General features: G+C 33.5%; 1 protein-coding gene across 5 annotated transcripts in view; it reads left to right on the top strand.

The window, feature by feature from the left end:
* Window positions 1-19,400, top strand: part of Epha7 (EPH receptor A7) — a 169,387-nt gene that overhangs the window by 135,845 nt on the left and 14,142 nt on the right. Inside the window, exons 6-14 of one of the 5 annotated variants that reach the window (XM_048353818.1) lie at window positions 1,966-2,090; window positions 4,277-4,460; window positions 8,801-8,909; window positions 9,553-9,608; window positions 13,962-14,087; window positions 14,987-15,172; window positions 15,748-15,809; window positions 17,108-17,317; window positions 17,966-18,115. In XM_048353818.1, coding sequence (XP_048209775.1) covers window positions 1,966-2,090; window positions 4,277-4,460; window positions 8,801-8,909; window positions 9,553-9,608; window positions 13,962-14,087; window positions 14,987-15,172; window positions 15,748-15,809; window positions 17,108-17,317; window positions 17,966-18,115 — 1,208 coding nt within the window. Of the gene's footprint in view, window positions 1-1,965; window positions 2,091-4,276; window positions 4,461-8,800; window positions 8,910-9,552; window positions 9,609-12,651; window positions 13,489-13,961; window positions 14,088-14,986; window positions 15,173-15,747; window positions 15,810-17,107; window positions 17,318-17,965; window positions 18,116-19,400 lie in introns of those variants that run through there. The other 4 variants (XM_048353819.1, XM_048353820.1, XM_048353821.1 and 1 more) reach the window with 4 other exon arrangements.

A 19,400-nucleotide genomic window follows, 5' to 3' on the forward strand; every position in this document is an offset into this window, starting at 1 on the left:
TTATACTGAGTATCATGTCAATTTTTGTGTTCTTAGAAGAACAAAAGCTTTACATATAATACTTCACTCATTCATTCCTTGCCTCAGCTATTTTATGTGGAATATATAGGTTGTAACCCCTTATCATTAACCACCAGCCTGATTGGACAATTCAGTGCATAGGAGTTCTTTGTCTTTTTACCCTATATTGCATTCTTGATTTTGTGAAATTAATCAGATTACAAGAGATTATATGTTAAGGAGAACTTCATCTTTGGAGTTTATGCTTTTGAAGGCTATGGCTTAATCAGCTATCCAGCTATCTCTTTGTACATCATTGTCTGTATATGAGGTGAGCTAATCTTGTTCTGGGAAGAGAGACAGATTACTGGCCAGACAAGTACTTCACCACCTACACTTGGGTTTCAAATGTTGTGTTAAACAGATTTCTTAGGAGAGATTCCCTTCACTGAAACAACCCAGAAATGCACTTAGTGTGTAAACACAGTCTATTAAGTATTTCAGCTACAAACCCTTCCAGGGAAATTTGTGGTACTTAACCTGCCTAGTTATTCTTTTATTAGTAATCTGGGAGAAAATGAGAGTCATGAATCTTCTGTGTCCTTTCTTCAAAATTGCCAAGCACGAAAGAAGTGAAAAATGTGTTTTCCAGACATTGATATAAGAAAATATTAAGAAAGAAGAAGGAAGAAAATAAAGCCAAAGGGATAAACATCAGAAGCTTGCTTAAATGGCTCTAGCCTTGTATAATTGCTTTGCTGTCAGCAGGATTATTAACAATTTCGGACATTAGAAAATTAAATTAACAGCCTGAAAATATTTTACAGAATGAGATAGAGCATGATACATGAAACATAATGACCTCGCTGAAACTAAGCCAAGCCAGCAAGCTACTCACTTCCAGAGAGAGGATGACTACTTAATCATCACAGAGCAAATTAGACAGAGCAAATTAGTTTGCTGGATTCCACAGCCTTAGCTACCAAAAAGAAGATATGTCACTAATTAGAAAGAATGAACTCAAAGCGTATCATTATCTGTATAGAAAGAGCAGGCAAGATTATAGATGTGAATCTCTTCTACTAAGCTTGAAGCCTGTTAGGTGTGCATGAATCACATACATGAATGTCTATATAACATATGTATGCATGTATTCATGCACATATTTAACTTGGAATGAATTGCACATGTTCTTGTATGCTATCTTGTATGTTGACCATTCTCCACAAGTTTAACTGATATTCTCTGAGAATACACAGACACAAATATAGCCATATAGACACGTGAATTAAACATAAAAAAACATGTTTTCCTTTTCTGTTCTGATAATTTAAATATCTTTAGTTGTTCAAATTGAACAAATGAAGTTATAAGTACAATGAATGTTGATCAATATCACCTTTTTCATTATTATTCCCCATCAGTCCCAACCCACCTGTCCCCTCCATTTTCCTAGTTTCATAAGATATACATTGAATATTATGGCTACATTCTACTTCCTTAAAAGTGTGATACCTTTCGTTGAAAATTAAATGACTATTTTATGTATTACCTCTTGAATGATATTATGTTATTTTTTTCTTTGGAAAGTATAATGCTTTTGTATATGAAATAAATATTTGGACTTAGTTTATCACTGGAGATTAATCTGAAATCATATTTTCTAGCCTTCATTAGCATTCATTTGCTTAATTGTCATTCTCAGCCCCATCATTTCCATTTCTCACTAACTTGAACAATACTATCTTCTGGTGTTTGCACTTTAATTTAAATTTCTATTAAAGTTTATGAACAGTAATAAGGTCCTGTTTGAATATTCATTAGCTTCTGAATCGTGGGCTATGAAAAGGTGCTTTCTTTTACCTTAATGAAACTGGCACAGCATGGGACTGATCCGTTGTGACATTTGATTTGAGGCATCCAGTGAATTTTCTCATTGTTTATTGACACGTCTTGTCCAAACAGCTCCCTCGCAAGTGAGCGGCGTGATGAAGGAGAGAGTGCTACAGAGAAGTGTGGAGCTTTCCTGGCAGGAACCTGAGCATCCCAACGGAGTCATCACCGAATACGAAATCAAGTATTATGAGAAAGTAAGTGCCAAGGGCAGCTGAAAGGATCAACAGGGTGCCAAGCATCTCAGGCCACCCTACTGTACCGGACACTAATGGGGGTCATTATGCCATCTATCTGGAGCTACATCAAAATGTGTCTTTAAGTTTAGCCATTTTAAAAACCTCTCTGCACCTCTGGTTCATTGTTGCAATGAGGATTTTTGTAGACTAAGATGTTGTTTTGTCCAAGTCAAAGTGTCCCATGTATGTTACCTATTCATTTATTTGGCTAGTATAACCAGGGAAGGACTGTTTTAGTACATCAGAAACAACATAGACTGATACATTTGGAATAGTATTTTAGTAGATTTGTTGGGGCCCTTAAGGATTTATCTAATTTATCGGGCTTCAGTGATACTTGTGATGCCCTGAAATATGTTCACATTTTATAAATAAGAATATTTTTACAAGTATACAGTATTCTCAGACTTCAGAGTCAGATCTGATTTTGTCCCTTTTTATTTTTGTGAAATCGACTCTATAAATATTATAGTAATCATGTACTAATCATTATACAAATCATGCTGTGTAAGACAGCATGGCAAGAAGCCAAGTGCTCCCCTGCAAGCCCCTTATAATGGCCAAGTTTAGTAAGTAGTGATATAGCTGATGCATAAATGTAGTTATTTCTGTCCCTTTTTTAGAAATAGGATATAGATAGATGATAGATAGATAATTATCCAGAAAGATTTGGTTCCAAGTTTATAACATTTAAAATATTACATTATTAAATATAACAGTGACCATAAATCTAAAAGTTATTGGAATTGAGTTAACTGAGTCAGCTGGTGTGTTGTCACGCAAAACCAGTGTAACTACTTAAGATTATCAAATAGAGAAAAACTCTGGGATTGATGGACTGTAGTAATTTGAAATCTATACTATGCATTACTATAAGGTACTTTTTCTTAAAAAATAAGTTTTAATGTGTACATTTAAATTATCTGTGTTTTTACTTACATTATGAATTCATTTATCCATGGACCAAGTTGTATTTTTATTATTATTATTATTTTTATTTATTTATTTTTTTTGCCAGTCCTGGGCCGTGGACTCAGGGCCTCAGCACTGTCTCTGGCTTCTTTTTGCTCAAGGCTAGCACTCTGCCACTTGAGCCACAGCGCCACTTCTGGCCGTGTTCTACATATGTGGTGCTGGGGAATCAATCGAACCCAGGCTTCATGTATACGAGGCATGCACTCTTGCCACCAGGCCATATTCCCAGCCCCCCAAGTTGTATTTTTATGCCTCATTCTTATACTAGGAAAACCATTTATTGTCTCATCAGAAGTGTTTTAAAGAGGATCATTTGTTTTACTGATGCTTTGGTTATAGTTAGTTTCAGTTTTAGACCTCTCTGGAATTGTGTCAGATTTCAAAGGTAATGAACCACATTTAGAAGATATACAAGGTAGCAAGAATAAACTTTTTTTATAATTGAAATCAGAAGTAATATTTCAGAATGAAAATCTGAACTTTTGCCAGGTGCCAATGGCTCAGTACTGTAATCCTAGCTATGTATAGAGGCTGAGATCTGAGGATCACCGCTCAAATCTAGCCTTTGCAGGAACGTTCATTGGACTCATATCTCCATTTAACTACCAAAAAAGCCAGAAGTGGAGCTACGCTTAACTGGTAGAGCTCCAACCTTGAGCAAAAAAATCCTCAGGGAAAGTATCCAGGCCTTGATTTCAAGCATAAAAAAAAAAAAAAAAAAACGTGGAGGTAAAACCTGAAATACTTTCAAAATCTCTACTAGGAAATAAGTGTGGAATAATATTTAGGATAAATGTTTAAGTAACTACATAGATACACAATGATCTGAAGACCTCTACAAAGCCGTAGAGTTTTACAGAAACACCAATATTTTGATCAAAAAGGCAATGGATCATCACTAAAAATCCCTTTCCTTTCCCAACACAGTTTTAAAAATTCACAATATCAAAATTAACTGAATAAAATGTTTCTTGTTAAAATTTCCAGAAGAAAGGCAAGTATTTCACATTGATATTATCTTAGAAACTGAAAAATGTATAATGTTCCACAAGGTACAATGCCACCTCAATAAAAATGGTATGGCAAAATGAAATACGTTGTGAGGATCAGCAACCACATTATTTAGTTACAACCTGTAATTAACTATTCCCTGTCGATCTTGCTTTTAGGATCAAAGGGAAAGGACCTACTCTACCTTAAAAACTAAGTCCACGTCGGCCTCCATAAATAACCTGAAACCAGGAACAGTGTATGTCTTCCAGATTCGAGCTTTTACTGCTGCTGGTTACGGAAATTACAGCCCCAGACTTGATGTTGCTACGCTAGAGGAAGCTACAGGTAAAATGTTTGAAGGTAATTACCATCTTTGGATTGGATTTTTATTCTTGGTAACAATTACTTTTAGTTTCCTGTTTCAGTCTTGACATTTATGGTGATGATTTGCATCTGGATACATTTTGCATAAAAAGACAAATATCTAAACACTGCATAGGTATCACAGAAAGATCATTAAGGGTAGCAATGATAAATCTTGTGGTTATTTTCTGTAATGCTAGAACCTTAGGTTGTAAGTCTCTTTAATGTAAATTGACTACATTAGGCAATTTAGTTAGTGTTTAAAGGCAAAGTTAGAAACTCAGGTAAGATGCACTAATTTATTTGTTGATCCATCATATATTGTAGATGTAAGTATGTTCTTGCTCTGTGTCCATCAGAGCTATTTCTTGCAAAACCCCTATATATGATCAGAATCTACAGTGGGATGGACAGTGAGGAGATCTATGAGCCTGTGTTAGTGTAAGTTACTTGTCTTCTAGTGATGTCTCTGAAAAGAAATAGATTTCAGGAAGAACATTAAATTCACATTCTTTCATTTGGAACATTTAAAAATTGTTATGAAGACTTTTAAAAGTATATTCAATAATATGTTTAAAGTACATACAAAACGTAAGAGGAGAATAAATGATTATCAGCTTAATTCACCATACAACTCAAAAATAAAATGTAAACCTATATGTCTAATTATCCTTATGACAAATAAAATAAGATTATGTAAATAGGTGAATTCATCATATGTTACTGCTTAGCTCAGACAAGGTTCATCTAGATCTGAATTCTTCATGTTCTTGCTGTGAGCTTATAAATAAAAAGAAATAGAAAGATACTATATGGTTTTCTTAGCATACATTTTGAAAATCTTTAGAATAAGATAAATTGATGCAATGCTCCACTTCTGGCTCCTCTAGACATTAACTGGAGATCAGAGTCTTGTAGAATTTCCTGCCAGCGATGACTGTTTTTCGCCAGTCCTGGGGATTGAAATCAGGGCCTGAGCAGTGTCCCTAGCTTCTCTTTTTGCTCAAGGCTAGCATACTACCACTTAAGGCACAGTGCCACTCCCAGCTTCTTCTACCTATGTGGTGTTGAGGAATCGAACCCAGGGCTTCATGTATATGAGGAGAGCACTTATCACTATGCCATATTCCCAGCCCAACGATGACTTTTTAAAGTAATTTTCAATTCTCATCCTCCTTAGTAGCTAGGATTACAAACATGAGCCATAGGCATATGGTTTTTGTTATATATATATATATATATATATATATATATATATATATATATATTTTTTTTTTTTTTTTTTTTGGTCAGTCCTGGGCCTTGGACTCAGGGCCTGAGCACTGTCCCTGGCTTCTGCCCGCTCAAGGCTAGCACTCTGCCACTTGAGCCACAGCGCCGCTTCTGGCCGTTTTCTGTGTATGTGGTGCTGGGGAATCGAACCTAGGGCCTCGTGTATCCGAGGCAGGCACTCTTGCCACTAGGCTATATCCCCAGCCCTGGTTTTTGTTATATTTTTAAACAAACCAGCCATATTATGATACATACGGAAATTAATTTAAAATGTAAAATTTATTTGCACAGAATTATGAAGGTATCAGTTTTGTTTTTGTTTTTGTTTTTTGCCAGTCCTGGGCCTTGGACCCAGGGCCTGAGCACTGTCCCTGGCTTCTTTTTGCTCAAGGCTAGCACTCTGCCACTTGAGCCACAGCGCCACTTCTGGCCATTTTCTGTATATGTGGTGCTGGGGAATCAAACCCAGGGCCTCATGTATATGAGGGAGGCACTCTTGCCGCTACGCCATATCCCCAGCCCAAGGTATCAGTTTTAAGGGTTGTCAAATAATTTTCTGTGACGAGCATATGACCACTACCTTTTATATTATCTTTTTTTGTTTGTTTGTTTGCTTCTTGTGTGTACTAGGGATTGAACTCAGGGCCTCAGCTCTCAGTTGGGATTTTCACTCACAGCTGGAATGCTATTTTCCTTGAGCCACATCTCCCCCTTTGGCTCTTTTTTCCTGGTTAATTGGAGATACAATCTAGTAGATTTGTCTGCCTCGGTTGGCTCAAATTATGAATCTGAGATCTCGTTCTCTTGAGTAGCTAGGATTATAGGCATAACCACTGACATTTGTGACATATCTCTCACTAGAATGTGAAGTTGGTGAAAGAAGGAACTATGCATGTGTATTTTATTTTCTTGCCAATGCTTTTTGTAGTATTTGGTGCTTAAAAGAAACTCATTAATAAGAAATAGATAAATCACAGTTATCAATGTAAAATAGATTACCACGATAATTCAGAAAATATTTTGAGCTCCAAAATGTGTACTTTTGTGTGTTTTGCATGTGTACATTTGCCACATCCAATATTACAATGTAAAAATACCACAGAGACCTGTCTTGAGCTATCAGTTTGAGATGATCATGCCATGTAGCTTCTGGAAATCCAAAAGCACATGAAAAGCAAAAGATATTGCAAAAGGAAAGAAATGTCTTCACATATCACAGAAAAATTATTTTTAACTTGTAAGTTCCATGGAAAGTTTTTGAGGATCCTTGGGGATTTGTAAACTACTGACTTAGCACAAAATGCTGTGTTAAAAATTAGGTACACATAATTTCAAGACAGTGGTATATTTTCAATGAAAATCTTAGTGGGAAAAAGAGAGACAGGTTCACAAAGTCTGTCTTTACAATTAAAAGAGAAGTTGCAGACTATGCTTTTGCACATTTATAGTTCACTGAGAAAGAGAGACAGAGAGAAAGACAGAGAGAGAGAGAAAGAGAGAGAGGGAGAGAGAGAGAGAGAGAGACCTGATCCTAGGACTTGAACTCAGGACCTGGGTGCTGTTTCTTAGCTCCTGTGCTCAAAGCTAGCACTCTATGACTTAAGCCACTGTTTCATTTCCCATATTTTGGTGGTTAGATGAAGATAAGAGTCTCAGACTTTCCTTCACCAGCTAGCCTTGGATCAAGAGCCAGTGGCTGTCCTGTTTTTGAAATTTTAAGTGATTATTTTCTAAATGTAGCCTTTAAAAATGGCTTCTGATATTTATGGCTTAAAGATTGACATCTGATTCCATTTATAGATGCAGGAGAATATTCACAAATTCCTATTCACCATTCATCTGGGTTCAGTTTTCTAAGTTAAGTTTCTGAAGTTAAGGGAAAAGCTGAGCCTAAGACAAGCAGACAAATAGACCCCTGGGCCACACCATTGAAGGCAAAGAATATCCACACTTACATGCATAGTACCTTCCTTCCTCACACGTAGTTCTAGTCCACTGTTTTTCTTCTCAATATGTATAAAAAGTCAGATTAAAATAAAACAAAACAAAATCTAACCAAGCCATCCAAATATTTGAAGGCATCTTTCTTTGGTGTATGCCTAATAAATCATAATTTAACAATTAAAACTTGATTGTTTACTTCTTTTTTAACTTTTATCTAGTTTCCTCAGGGAGCAAGTCAGCAGGTGGTAAACTAGGTATTACAACAAAGGTATTATAACACTTCTGTTCAGAAGCTATCGGACCAGATGATTTCACTATTTGTTGTTCAGCATAAGGGCTAGCTAATTATCCTAAGTGTACAGAATCAAGAGATAAGTTATCAAAAGAAGGCAAACATGGACAAAATAGAGACAGTCTAAACAGAAACAAAAGGTACACTATGGCAAGACATATTTTAAATGCTTATGATTTCCTACTCTGGAGAGCTATTCCCCTGGCACAAACAAAATTAATGATATTTTCCATCCCACTTAAATTATAGAGTGTAATTGTTGATTGTTTCTGAAGTAAACACACTATTGACTTTATATGCTGTAGAATATTTACAACAGGATCCTCAATTAAAATGTGCAATTTCTTTGTCTTATGTGTCTGGTGATTTCATAAAGTCTCTATCAGTACTGAAAGTACAATACTATGGGGAATCTATAGCAATGGTGGCTTAACAATATAAGAAAACTCTCATTAGCTTGGAAAAGTGCAAGTGGAAATTTCTTGTTACTTTGAAGCCTTCTGGATTAGAAGTTGTTTTAAAAGATGTGGAAACATATACTTGCTCCCAAAGAAATATTTAGAAAAGCACCACTGAGCTTACATTAATATGCATAAGAGAATCACTTAGTTTTGTGCATGAAATGTCTGTAGTTTGATAATTTTATAAAAAGTTTTCTTTTAGATACTTGAAGGAAGATTATCCTTTAAGTAAATATCCTGTATATTTATATTATTATGATGTAATAAATTTGTTTTAAATTAGTAGTGAGTTAGATAAAATAGACATGTTATTTAACCTCACACATTCTTGCATTGACTGTTTCTAAGGCTATTTCCTCTGTCTCCAGCCACAGCTGTCTCCAGTGAACAGAATCCCGTTATAATCATCGCGGTGGTAGCTGTAGCAGGAACCATCATCCTTGTCTTCATGGTCTTTGGCTTCATCATTGGAAGAAGGTAGAGCATTGAGTTATTCCATTATCTACTATAAAATATGATGTTTTCTTCAGAATTGAGTCAACCTATTATTGATTTAATACAACAATATTTTTAATATGAAATACAAACCATACTTCTCCAGCATATAATGTTAAATGTCAGTATAATTTTATTTTTCTCAAATCAAAATACAGTATAAATTTGGTTACTGCCTTTAGGTTAAGAGGGCCTAGGTGTTATAATTTCTCTTTGATAAATGGAATTGGTTATATCCAGAGTTACATTATCATAATAAATATGAAATGAATCTAGGGAAGTTTTTTTTAAGTTTTTTATGTCTATGAAAACCATTTTACATTTCAGACTTTTTTTCCAGAATAATACATAAACACATATTGACTCACTAACAAAAATCTACATCCACAAAACTTTGTACTATTCCATTGTCATACTCTAAGGCTCTTGTTTTCTGTGTGGAGTAAAAATAATGTTAATTACTATATTATTATCACAAAATGAATCCATAGTGATGGGAAAACAGATTTAAATTTTATATTTTATACCTTCTTTTCAGTTAGTACGTTGTTAAAGAACATGATGAATGGTGCTGGGTGTTCAACATAAAAAGTAAAATCATTTCCCCTAATTTGCATTTTTCCAGGCACTGTGGCTATAGCAAAGCTGACCAAGAAGGGGATGAAGAACTTTACTTTCATTGTAAGTGTTTGGCTTTTCTTTATTACAAATATATACACCCCTTAATACACAAATCTGGTTGTTAGCAGGAGAAAATTTCAATGCATCATGCTTGAAATCACATAAGAATCTCACAATGTTACTTTAAAGCACTTGAATAATAAATTTACAATGAAAAGTCATGTGATGTGAATTCAACATATGATGTATGTTCAGAAATTTAATAAGTGCATTAATATTCAGCTGATTTTACATCACAGTTTTTCCTTAACAAACCTTATCCAAGTGTTTATTTTTCTAATTACCATTCACTAAATGTTGCATGGAAACCTTTTCTAGCTAAGGAATATCCTTTCAGGTTACAAGATTAGACCCCTTTACCCAATCCAATAAGTGATGCTACCTTGAAAAGCTTACCTGAGGAGCATCTTTCTTCTATAAATTGAGTATCAGTGATGGTTACTTAAAGGAATCTAAATGGTGTATTATTAATATTCATACGTTTGATGGTTTTTTACAAGTTTTAGATAATTTTTATAAGTTTTTGTATGAACTTGTATACAAAAGAGAAATTAGGAATACAGGGAAAGAGATCCTATCAGCATTAATATTGATCTTACTGCAAAGCAAATGGCCAATAAAAATGAGAGCCATGAGACAAAAAGTGCTTATTTCGTATAGGCAAAATAAAACCTAATTCTGAAGGGATTTCATCCACTTCGAATTAATGCCAAGCCCGTTCTTGCTTATTTTTAGCATTGAAAAGATTAACACCAATTTTATTCCTTCTTGACAGCTATCATTTTGCTCAAATTTCTTTTATGTAAATAAATTTCCTTTAAATAATATAAACATTTATTATATATATAATATATGATGAGATTCTTAAGAAGATATTATGATGTATGCATTTAAACGTGATGAATATTTAATCATCAAGCAAGAATTTCTAACTACCTTGATTGCCCTCATGATTCCTTTAAATAAACACATATACATATAAATATGTGGTTTAATGCACAGATTTTTCCAAGTACAGTGGCTCAAAATCATGCCAGTAGTAAAGAAACTAAGTAAGGGTAATAGATTCAGAACAGCCTGCTCTATAAAGAGAAACATTGCTTAAAAATAAAAATAATTATGGATACCCTTGTAATGATTTTTAAATTTTATTAATGTGTTTGTATCTGTGGAAAACCAGCTCCTTGACTTTAAATTTTGAAAAAGAATGCACTTTCACATTGCACAGATTCAAACAGAATAGGAAACTAGAATTCTCTCCACTGAAAACAAGAGGGGCCTGTGAAGTATAAAAGGAATAGTAGCTTAGCATGAGGTTTACATTTCAGGGACCTTCACTTTTATGGACCACTTTTCACATCCTGGGAGTTCCCATCAAGTTTGCCTATAATCATATATTCTTTTTTTTTTAGAGAGTATCCCAAATTACGTACAATTCAAGCCTTATCCCTGACTAGAGGGAATCCATGTGATTTTGCTACCCCACCAGGGATTATTTACTATTTTTCCACTGTAGGAACTTCCTCTAGTTTAGCACTCATTTTCATAAGAAACACTTCAGTAATTAAAACACCATAGCCTTCTATAGCACAAAAAAAAAATGATGGCTACATTTTTTTTCTTCTACTATGACAGTAGAGAATATATTTAACACTTTCCCAAATAGAAAGGACAGGATTGAACTTTGAATGCCTACATTTTTATGTCTAGTATATCAAAGAGCAACATAATACTGTAATCTCTGGAAACTCTGATCTTACTCTTATGCAAATAATTCACTACCATAGCTATTTAATATCACCATCATATGTATGTTACTTTCCTTTAACTTACTGGGTATGTCAGGCACCTCAAAATCATCAAATATGTTTTAGTTTATTTGCTTTAAATTACAAGTTATTTCAGACATTAAATTAAAACACATCTTACTCCAAATTTTTTCTATAGCCTGATAAGTAACTTTAATCATTCCACTCCACATTTCACGTACAGTTTTCAATGGGTACAGAAAGCTGCATGCCTCACTTGCTGAGATAGACATAAGTTTGTTATATGTCCACAGTTTTCATCTCTGCACTAAAATATATATGGTGTGGTGATTTCAAAATACTTTACATTTATAAAAAATGTAATTTGAAGTATGAAAATGCTTAAAAGCTCACACTCTTAAATTGAGATAAACAAAAGACCCAAATTATCTAGAATTGTCAACTTTTTTTAATACCCATTTTTAAATGAATAAGGAAAAGAAAAAAGTAAGTTGACTTAACACACTTTGTTCTGGTAAATCTTTCATATTTTTGAATCATGCTCTCTATAAAGATATCTTGTCATTTGATGAAAACCAGGCACTTATTTTACTTTTGTGGCTTTACCTAAAATACCTTAAAGTACAGCCCTATGGTCACCAGCTATTTACAAGCCAAGCTCCTTTCATTCCCTTAGTACACAGACAATTTTCCTAGTTGCTAAGACATCAGATTGGATTTTACCGAATGTTGAAAGCAACCATTTAACTAGCTTTTAGAGCACTGAATTTAATAGAATGTCCAGTCACTTGTAGCGGGTGCCCTCAACTCTCCATGGCCCAAGTGCTCCATTTAAAGACATAAACACAATGGAAGAGTTTAGTGAAGCAATTCCAATTTACATTTTGTTTCCTCCTATCATTTCCTCTAACAATGTCTTGGAATCCAAGCTGGGCAGTATTTCATGTTTCCATGCCAAAAGAGCTCTGGCCTGTCAAAATATTTTATGACAGCTTGAATAAAGAACCATCAGAGACCCGTTTGAGATGCAGAAAGCTACCTCCAATCTAGTTTCCTTATCAAAAACAAACAAAAAGAAAAAGAAAAAAAGAGAATAACAAGGGACAAGATGGCTCTTTCTCCAACTGCCTGACAATTTAGGAGGTTAACCTATTGTTTTCTTCCCTTCTCTCTCTTTCTCTTTCCCCCCTTCTCCCCTGTACTCCTTCCTCTCTCTTTTCTCATTCTATCCCCTCTCTCTTTTCTTCTTGTGTTGTTTTTTTTTTCATGTTCAGCTTTAGTAACAAATGAGCATCTGTCAGTTTTATAAACTGCAACAATAATTGTTTAAGACAATCAATTTTGGATAAACAACTACAGCAGAATAAATCAAGATTTTTAAATTCCATTTTCATTTATACATTCTGCTTCTTTTGGTTTGTTATATGTTTATTTTTAGAATATAATTTAAATTTAATGTGACAACATAAGCACAGTTTAGGCTTTGGTGTAATATCTAAAGAAATATATTGTTCTCCAAGTAGTAAGATTTAATGAAAAGTTTGTTTGGTGGCTTTGTTAAAAAAAACAATAAAGATTTTTTAAGGATATAGTTGTAATTTTCTTCTTTGCATCAATACAACCAATATGCCTATCTTATCTTTGTCTTTAACCAAATGAATAGATTTGAAATACATTATTGTAAGTGAATTTGATATAAAGTTGACATAGCATTTTCTGTTACCTGCATGCTTCTGGGTGCATTTGAAGACTTTCAACATTTAAAAGATGATTCTCTGTTGTCTGAATTCTACCTTTTGTGAGGCTTATTGGCTACCTCTTCATAGCAACTAAGGTCTTTCAAAGCCTTATAACTGAACGTTCACATTAACCATTCCTGTTTCAAATCTCTGTCATACTTGGTTAAGAGAGCCCAGGATTATTGTAAATTTTCTATCTTTACTCTGCACTTTGTACATTAGGCCTCTATCGCCCTTCGAGGTGAAAATGAATCTATGTCTTTAGAATATTTCGCTCTTGATTTTGTGATAGCAGTCCCACACATCCTGTATGAATTTTATGTACATGTCAACGGTGGTTGGTCTTTAAAAATAAATCAAAAGAATAAGTAAGATGTCTAAATGTTTTTAATATTGCTGTCAGTGTAGTAGTCTACCTGTAAATGAAATGTCTTCTTTCCCCAGCGTATTAATTTGATTGATTGACTGACTGATAGATTTACAAATGTGTTTCCAAGTCCATTCCAACCCTCTGCATGGCTTGAACTATGCCATGTTAGCACGGAATTTAATTACAACTCCAGTGTGATAGGCATGTCAAAAACTTTGGTGGATGTCTTTTGTTGATTTACTGGAAAAGCAATTCAGTTAGTAACCCATGAGCTGGATCCCATGTCACCTATAGAAGCTTGCAGATAATACCTATACGCCAGCAGACTGAAGTAGTCTGTTAAAACTGCTGAAAATCAGGTGATGTGGAAGCAAGTTCACTGTTCCAAGGAGCACTCTGCATAATGAAATTCCTGGGCTGACTGCACAATAAGTGCTTTGCTTCATCACAGTCATGCTTTCTTACATCATTACAGTTAAATTTCCAGGCACCAAAACCTACATTGACCCTGAAACCTATGAGGACCCAAATAGAGCTGTGCATCAATTCGCCAAGGAGCTAGATGCCTCCTGTATTAAAATTGAGCGTGTGATCGGTGCAGGTAAGGCTGTTGTAGCTTCCTTGTTCAGCTCTTCCCTTTAGCAGAGATCGAAAGTCATACATCATATGACAGGCAAATAATTATACCTCAAGTATAAGACTTTTGCATTTAGTTGAACTATTGGGAGCAATGGGACTGTACTTATTTATGAAATCTTAAGGAAATAAAAACAAAAGGTAGCATGTGGCACATGGAATCTGTATGTATTTGACTGCAGTTAGAATATATGTTGTAGTTAAGCTTCTTCATAAGAACTTTTGCATGTTATTCAAAAAATACTGTAGTAATTTTTTTAAAGTCTGAACTTTGGCTCACCTGATTTGCTATCTCTTATGAAGATTTAATGTTTCACTTTTTTCTTTATTTATAAATATTGCTCATTTTATTATTAAAATATAGAAAATACATATGTATGAATTATTTTAGCAAAATATTATTTTCTAATTAATTTGATAAAATTATACATTTTGGGCCAAAGCCTCATAAGTCTAACATATATAATGGATAGAAACTTCAGACCTAGAAATCTTTAATAATAGTTGTTTCTCAAGCTTTAAAAGAAGTAGCTAGCATGCCTTACACTTTAGTGTGAGTTAGATTTGTACTTCAAGTGTTGGATTTGAAGTATTTATTACTCCAGTTGAAAAGCTATAGATTGTGTAACAGACAATGAAAGAAAACTTAACTTCTATGAATGAGTTAACATGGGTCTTGAATTTTAATTTAATTTTGCTATTCTTTTCATAAACTCTTTCATTGCATCTCTGGGAATGCATTCATTTTAACTTAATGAGCATGCTTTATTACTTAAAATGATTTGAAAGAAATTAATTCATTATCTTTGAGAAAGAAAATATTTCATAAATCACAGTAACACCTGCCTTATTCTGTTTCTTCAGGAGAATTTGGAGAAGTGTGCAGTGGTCGCTTGAAACTTCCAGGGAAAAGAGATGTGGCAGTGGCCATAAAAACCTTGAAAGTTGGTTACACAGAGAAACAAAGGAGAGATTTTTTATGTGAAGCAAGCATCATGGGACAGTTTGACCACCCCAATGTTGTCCATTTAGAAGGGGTTGTAACAAGAGGTAACAGTTTTCATTCATGAATGAACTTCATCAAATGTTAGCATTATTGTTTACATAATTTATAAAAGCACGTTATAAACATTTATGAGTTAACTGGATATTGCATATTCTAAATGACTGTTTTTTTTTTCTTGGTATGTCACTAATAAAAATAAGTCTCTTATGCTATCTCTTCAGAAAAATATCAGGAAAAAATCATTGCAGTATTAGAGCTGAAGAATAAGATGTAATGGAACAATGAATATTTTTATTTAGTATCAAGAGCCAGAAAAGTAATTCTGTTGTGTGTTTTTTTTAATGAAACATCATTGAGTTTCCTCGCAACGCCAGAGTCAGAAGCACACCTTGTCTTGTTTATGTATGGTTTAATTTTTTTTTAATTTTGCATCTTACAAGGGTGTTTCCTGTCTTTTTGATCTCTAGCAACATCATTCAAAACATTAAAAATACTTGTATTCTACCTAGCCAGCCTCTCAAAAGAGCACTCTACATTTTCTTGGGAACAAGAGAGAGAATAACTCTAAACATTAGATTCTGACTTCTAAAATAACATTTTTTCTTGTTTTTAATTTTAGGAAAACCAGTCATGATTGTAATTGAATTCATGGAAAATGGGGCCCTAGATGCATTTCTCAGGGCAAGTACTAAGATTATTTTTCTATTCAAAATGCACTGTGTATGTAGCTAATATAATCTTATGAACTTTGTTTTTACAATATGAAATATGAACATCATCAACTATAAGAGGTCAGAAATTTATCTTTAAAGATAAGAGTATCAATTAGGAGTTCTGGTTTGGCTTAAGCTAGCATATTTTGAATATTTAGATACTAAGTAATAGAAAATGATCTTTGTTAATATCGTACTGGAAGTCTGAAGTATACCTAAAGCCTAGAAATTTAAATATATGTTATTGAATTACAAATGATATGTGACCTCTTTGTGAGTGATAGATATTAAATGTAAAAACATGTATACTTTTACTCTCAGAGGAGTCAAAATGCATCAAATTCATGTTTTCCCACTTGGGTAAGAAAAAAGTAACTAAAATATAAGATGCCCAGCAGTATTTATTCTACATGAGCAAGAATGACATATTCAACCCAGATTTCTGAGCAATCATGGGATTTACAGGGGCTTTCATTGTTGCATGATTTTAATATATATAAAGTTCTTTGCTGCATCATCCAGATAGTCCAACATCTCAAATGTATACTTTCTATGTTCAGTGTTATCTACAGATGTAAGAAACTGTGGATTACAAATAATTTAGTCTTGAAGCAGGAGAATTGTGAGCTGGAGGCCAATCTAAATGACATGGTGAGACTCTGTCTCAAAAAGCCAAGCCAATTAAACAAAGCAAAACAAAAACAAGAGAAGAAAAAGCTTAGAAATAGGTGGTGACCAGTCCAGTTGCAAACATTCTTCATCTCATTTACTAATACAGATAGATACCTTAGAGAATCATTACTGCAAGTAGAATCTTTATAAGGAGCAAAATAAAAAGGAAAGAAAAAAATTAGGTACTTTTAGCCATTTACTGCTTATAAACGTTCCCCTATTTTCAATCAAATACAACCCCTTTGTTTTTGTTTTACTATTTGTAAAAAAAAAAAACTCGATATATGTGTATTTATTTTTATTGTATGTATTCTTATATTATTTACATAATTTTATACTACACATAGATGTCAACTTTAACTAAAAATTACCATAAGTTCTGGCATATGTGATCTCAAACTATTATTAACATATATATATGATTATCCATGCAATAAGTCTGTTATATTTCCCACATCATCTGTATCCTACAGAAAATTAATGAGTATGTCCTATTATACAATCCTAAATGGCAAGTATACAGACATATTTCGTGGTGAGTTTCTTTCCTATTTTTGGTAGAGTTAACTGGACTTTTATTTTGTCTCCCTGCAGAAACACGATGGGCAATTTACAGTCATTCAGTTAGTAGGAATGCTGAGAGGAATTGCTGCTGGGATGAGATATTTGGCTGATATGGGATATGTACACAGGGACCTCGCGGCTCGTAATATTCTTGTCAATAGCAATCTTGTTTGTAAAGTGTCTGATTTTGGCCTGTCCCGGGTTATAGAGGATGATCCTGAAGCTGTCTATACAACTACTGTAAGAGAACATCTTAATAATCAAAGCTTTTCCAAATACAGAAACACAGCTTAGTGCAATTAAACAGTAGAAAAGAAACAACAGAACTTCAGCTAGTTGTTTTTTTATTTCTTTTAGAAAAAATTAGCATTATTATGGCACCTGCATATAAGCAAAGAGTGATATCATTGCTTGTTTTATACTGGTATGTCCTTTAAACATGGTACATGGCACAATTATATACAACAGCATCTAGTCAAAAGCTGATAATTACAGCAGAAAATATAGTCACTTTTTCTAAAGTCTAAAAGAATATTAGCTATACTAAATCATTACTTTTTTGACCGTGGAATAAAGAAATATATATGAAATTTATTTATATATTCCCTATTTTATTTCACTTTGCTAGTTACTTAGATTAATTTGTCATTGTCTACTCATTAAACTCTTGCCTAATAAATAGAGTTGCTTTGAAAATTAAGACATGTATTGGGAGTTCAATAAAAAGATTAATAACTTTAAATAACCAATATAGATTCAAGATTAATAAACTCACTGCTATTGAATTGCCAGCTAATATACAAATATTTAACAATAGCTTCTGGTCTAACCATAAGTGATCCATAAAGCTATTATAAGTCTTTAAGCATCAACTTCTTTTTAAAACAGGGTGGAAAAATTCCAGTGAGATGGACGGCACCGGAAGCCATTCAATACCGCAAGTTCACATCTGCCAGTGACGTATGGAGCTATGGTATAGTCATGTGGGAAGTTATGTCCTATGGAGAAAGACCTTATTGGGACATGTCAAATCAAGATGTAGGTATTATACTATTGATAAAACAGTATCTAAAAAATTAATAGGCATTGTTATTGGAACATGTAGATAATGATTGCCGAAAGAAAATAACTACAGACTCATAAACATGGTTTTTTATTTTTCCACAATATTAGAAGTTATAATGATCATTTCTATACATTTGTGATTATTTTATTTTGATTTTCATTTTGAAGAATTACTTTCTCGTTTTTAAAAATTTTAATTTCATGGGCTAATAGGTAGACTATAGTAGACATTATCTCTTTAATAGAGGTAATGATACTTTGCTTAAGAGCTAAGTGGGAGAGCCATGTAGGTAAAAGAATTATTTATAGAGAGGAGGAAAATTAAGATGATGTTTTACTTTACCTTTTAAATAGATGTTCTGAAAAGAAAATCTGTTTAGTTAGGTATTGAAGATTGAATTAAAATTTAATTTCAAGTTACACTCTAGACTTAATGATTAATTGTTGATGTTTAGAATGTAACCAAGATGAGAATTTCTGAAGATATTTTACATAGTGTTTATTAAATATGGAAATTAGAGCATATTATTAAATCATGGAATAACTTATTATTCTTTGAGAAAAGAAGTTGCCAGACTGTAGGGATACCAATGATTTTTTTTTTTTTGTAATATTGCCATTTGTACTTTCATTCTTGCTAGGCTTACTTGACCTAGGACTCACCTGTCCATCTCTGTTTTGTGCTGGTTGTTGTTGTTGTTATTATTATTATTGTTATTCCAGGCTAACTGGAACCATGATCCTCTCAGTCTCAGCCTCCTATGTAATTTAGGATGACAGATACGAACACCACTGTGATCACTATGGATTGAGAAGGGGTATTAGAAACTCTTATATCTATACTGGCATTAAACTGCAATCCTGCCATTCTCAGCCTGCCAAGTAACTAGGAATGAGGGCATGCGCTGAGGCCACTCGGCCCAAGGGACCATTCATAAAGCAATGCAGCATAAAAACCGATTATAGCTGAAACAGAGTTACTTTTCAAAAGAGGATTTGAAAGTGTTACATCAGATAAATATTTTGGTTCATAGTTTTGGAATTGAACATATAAAATTCTTACAGTTAACATTGATAATACATTTTTTTTAAACTGAAGTGAAAAGTACTCAAGTGGTATTGTCAAGGTGATTTTTCATGCTCCAAATGTCTGGCCTAACAGGACATTTCCTCCCTGAAAATGGGAATGTTTTTAATGAAGTTAAATATTTTAGTATTTTGAATTGAGTAGTCTGAAGAAACTTTGCCATTTGTTTAT

This window comes from Perognathus longimembris, chromosome 9 (assembly GCF_023159225.1).
Source record: "Perognathus longimembris pacificus isolate PPM17 chromosome 9, ASM2315922v1, whole genome shotgun sequence".
NCBI classification, from domain to species: domain Eukaryota; kingdom Metazoa; phylum Chordata; class Mammalia; order Rodentia; family Heteromyidae; genus Perognathus; species Perognathus longimembris.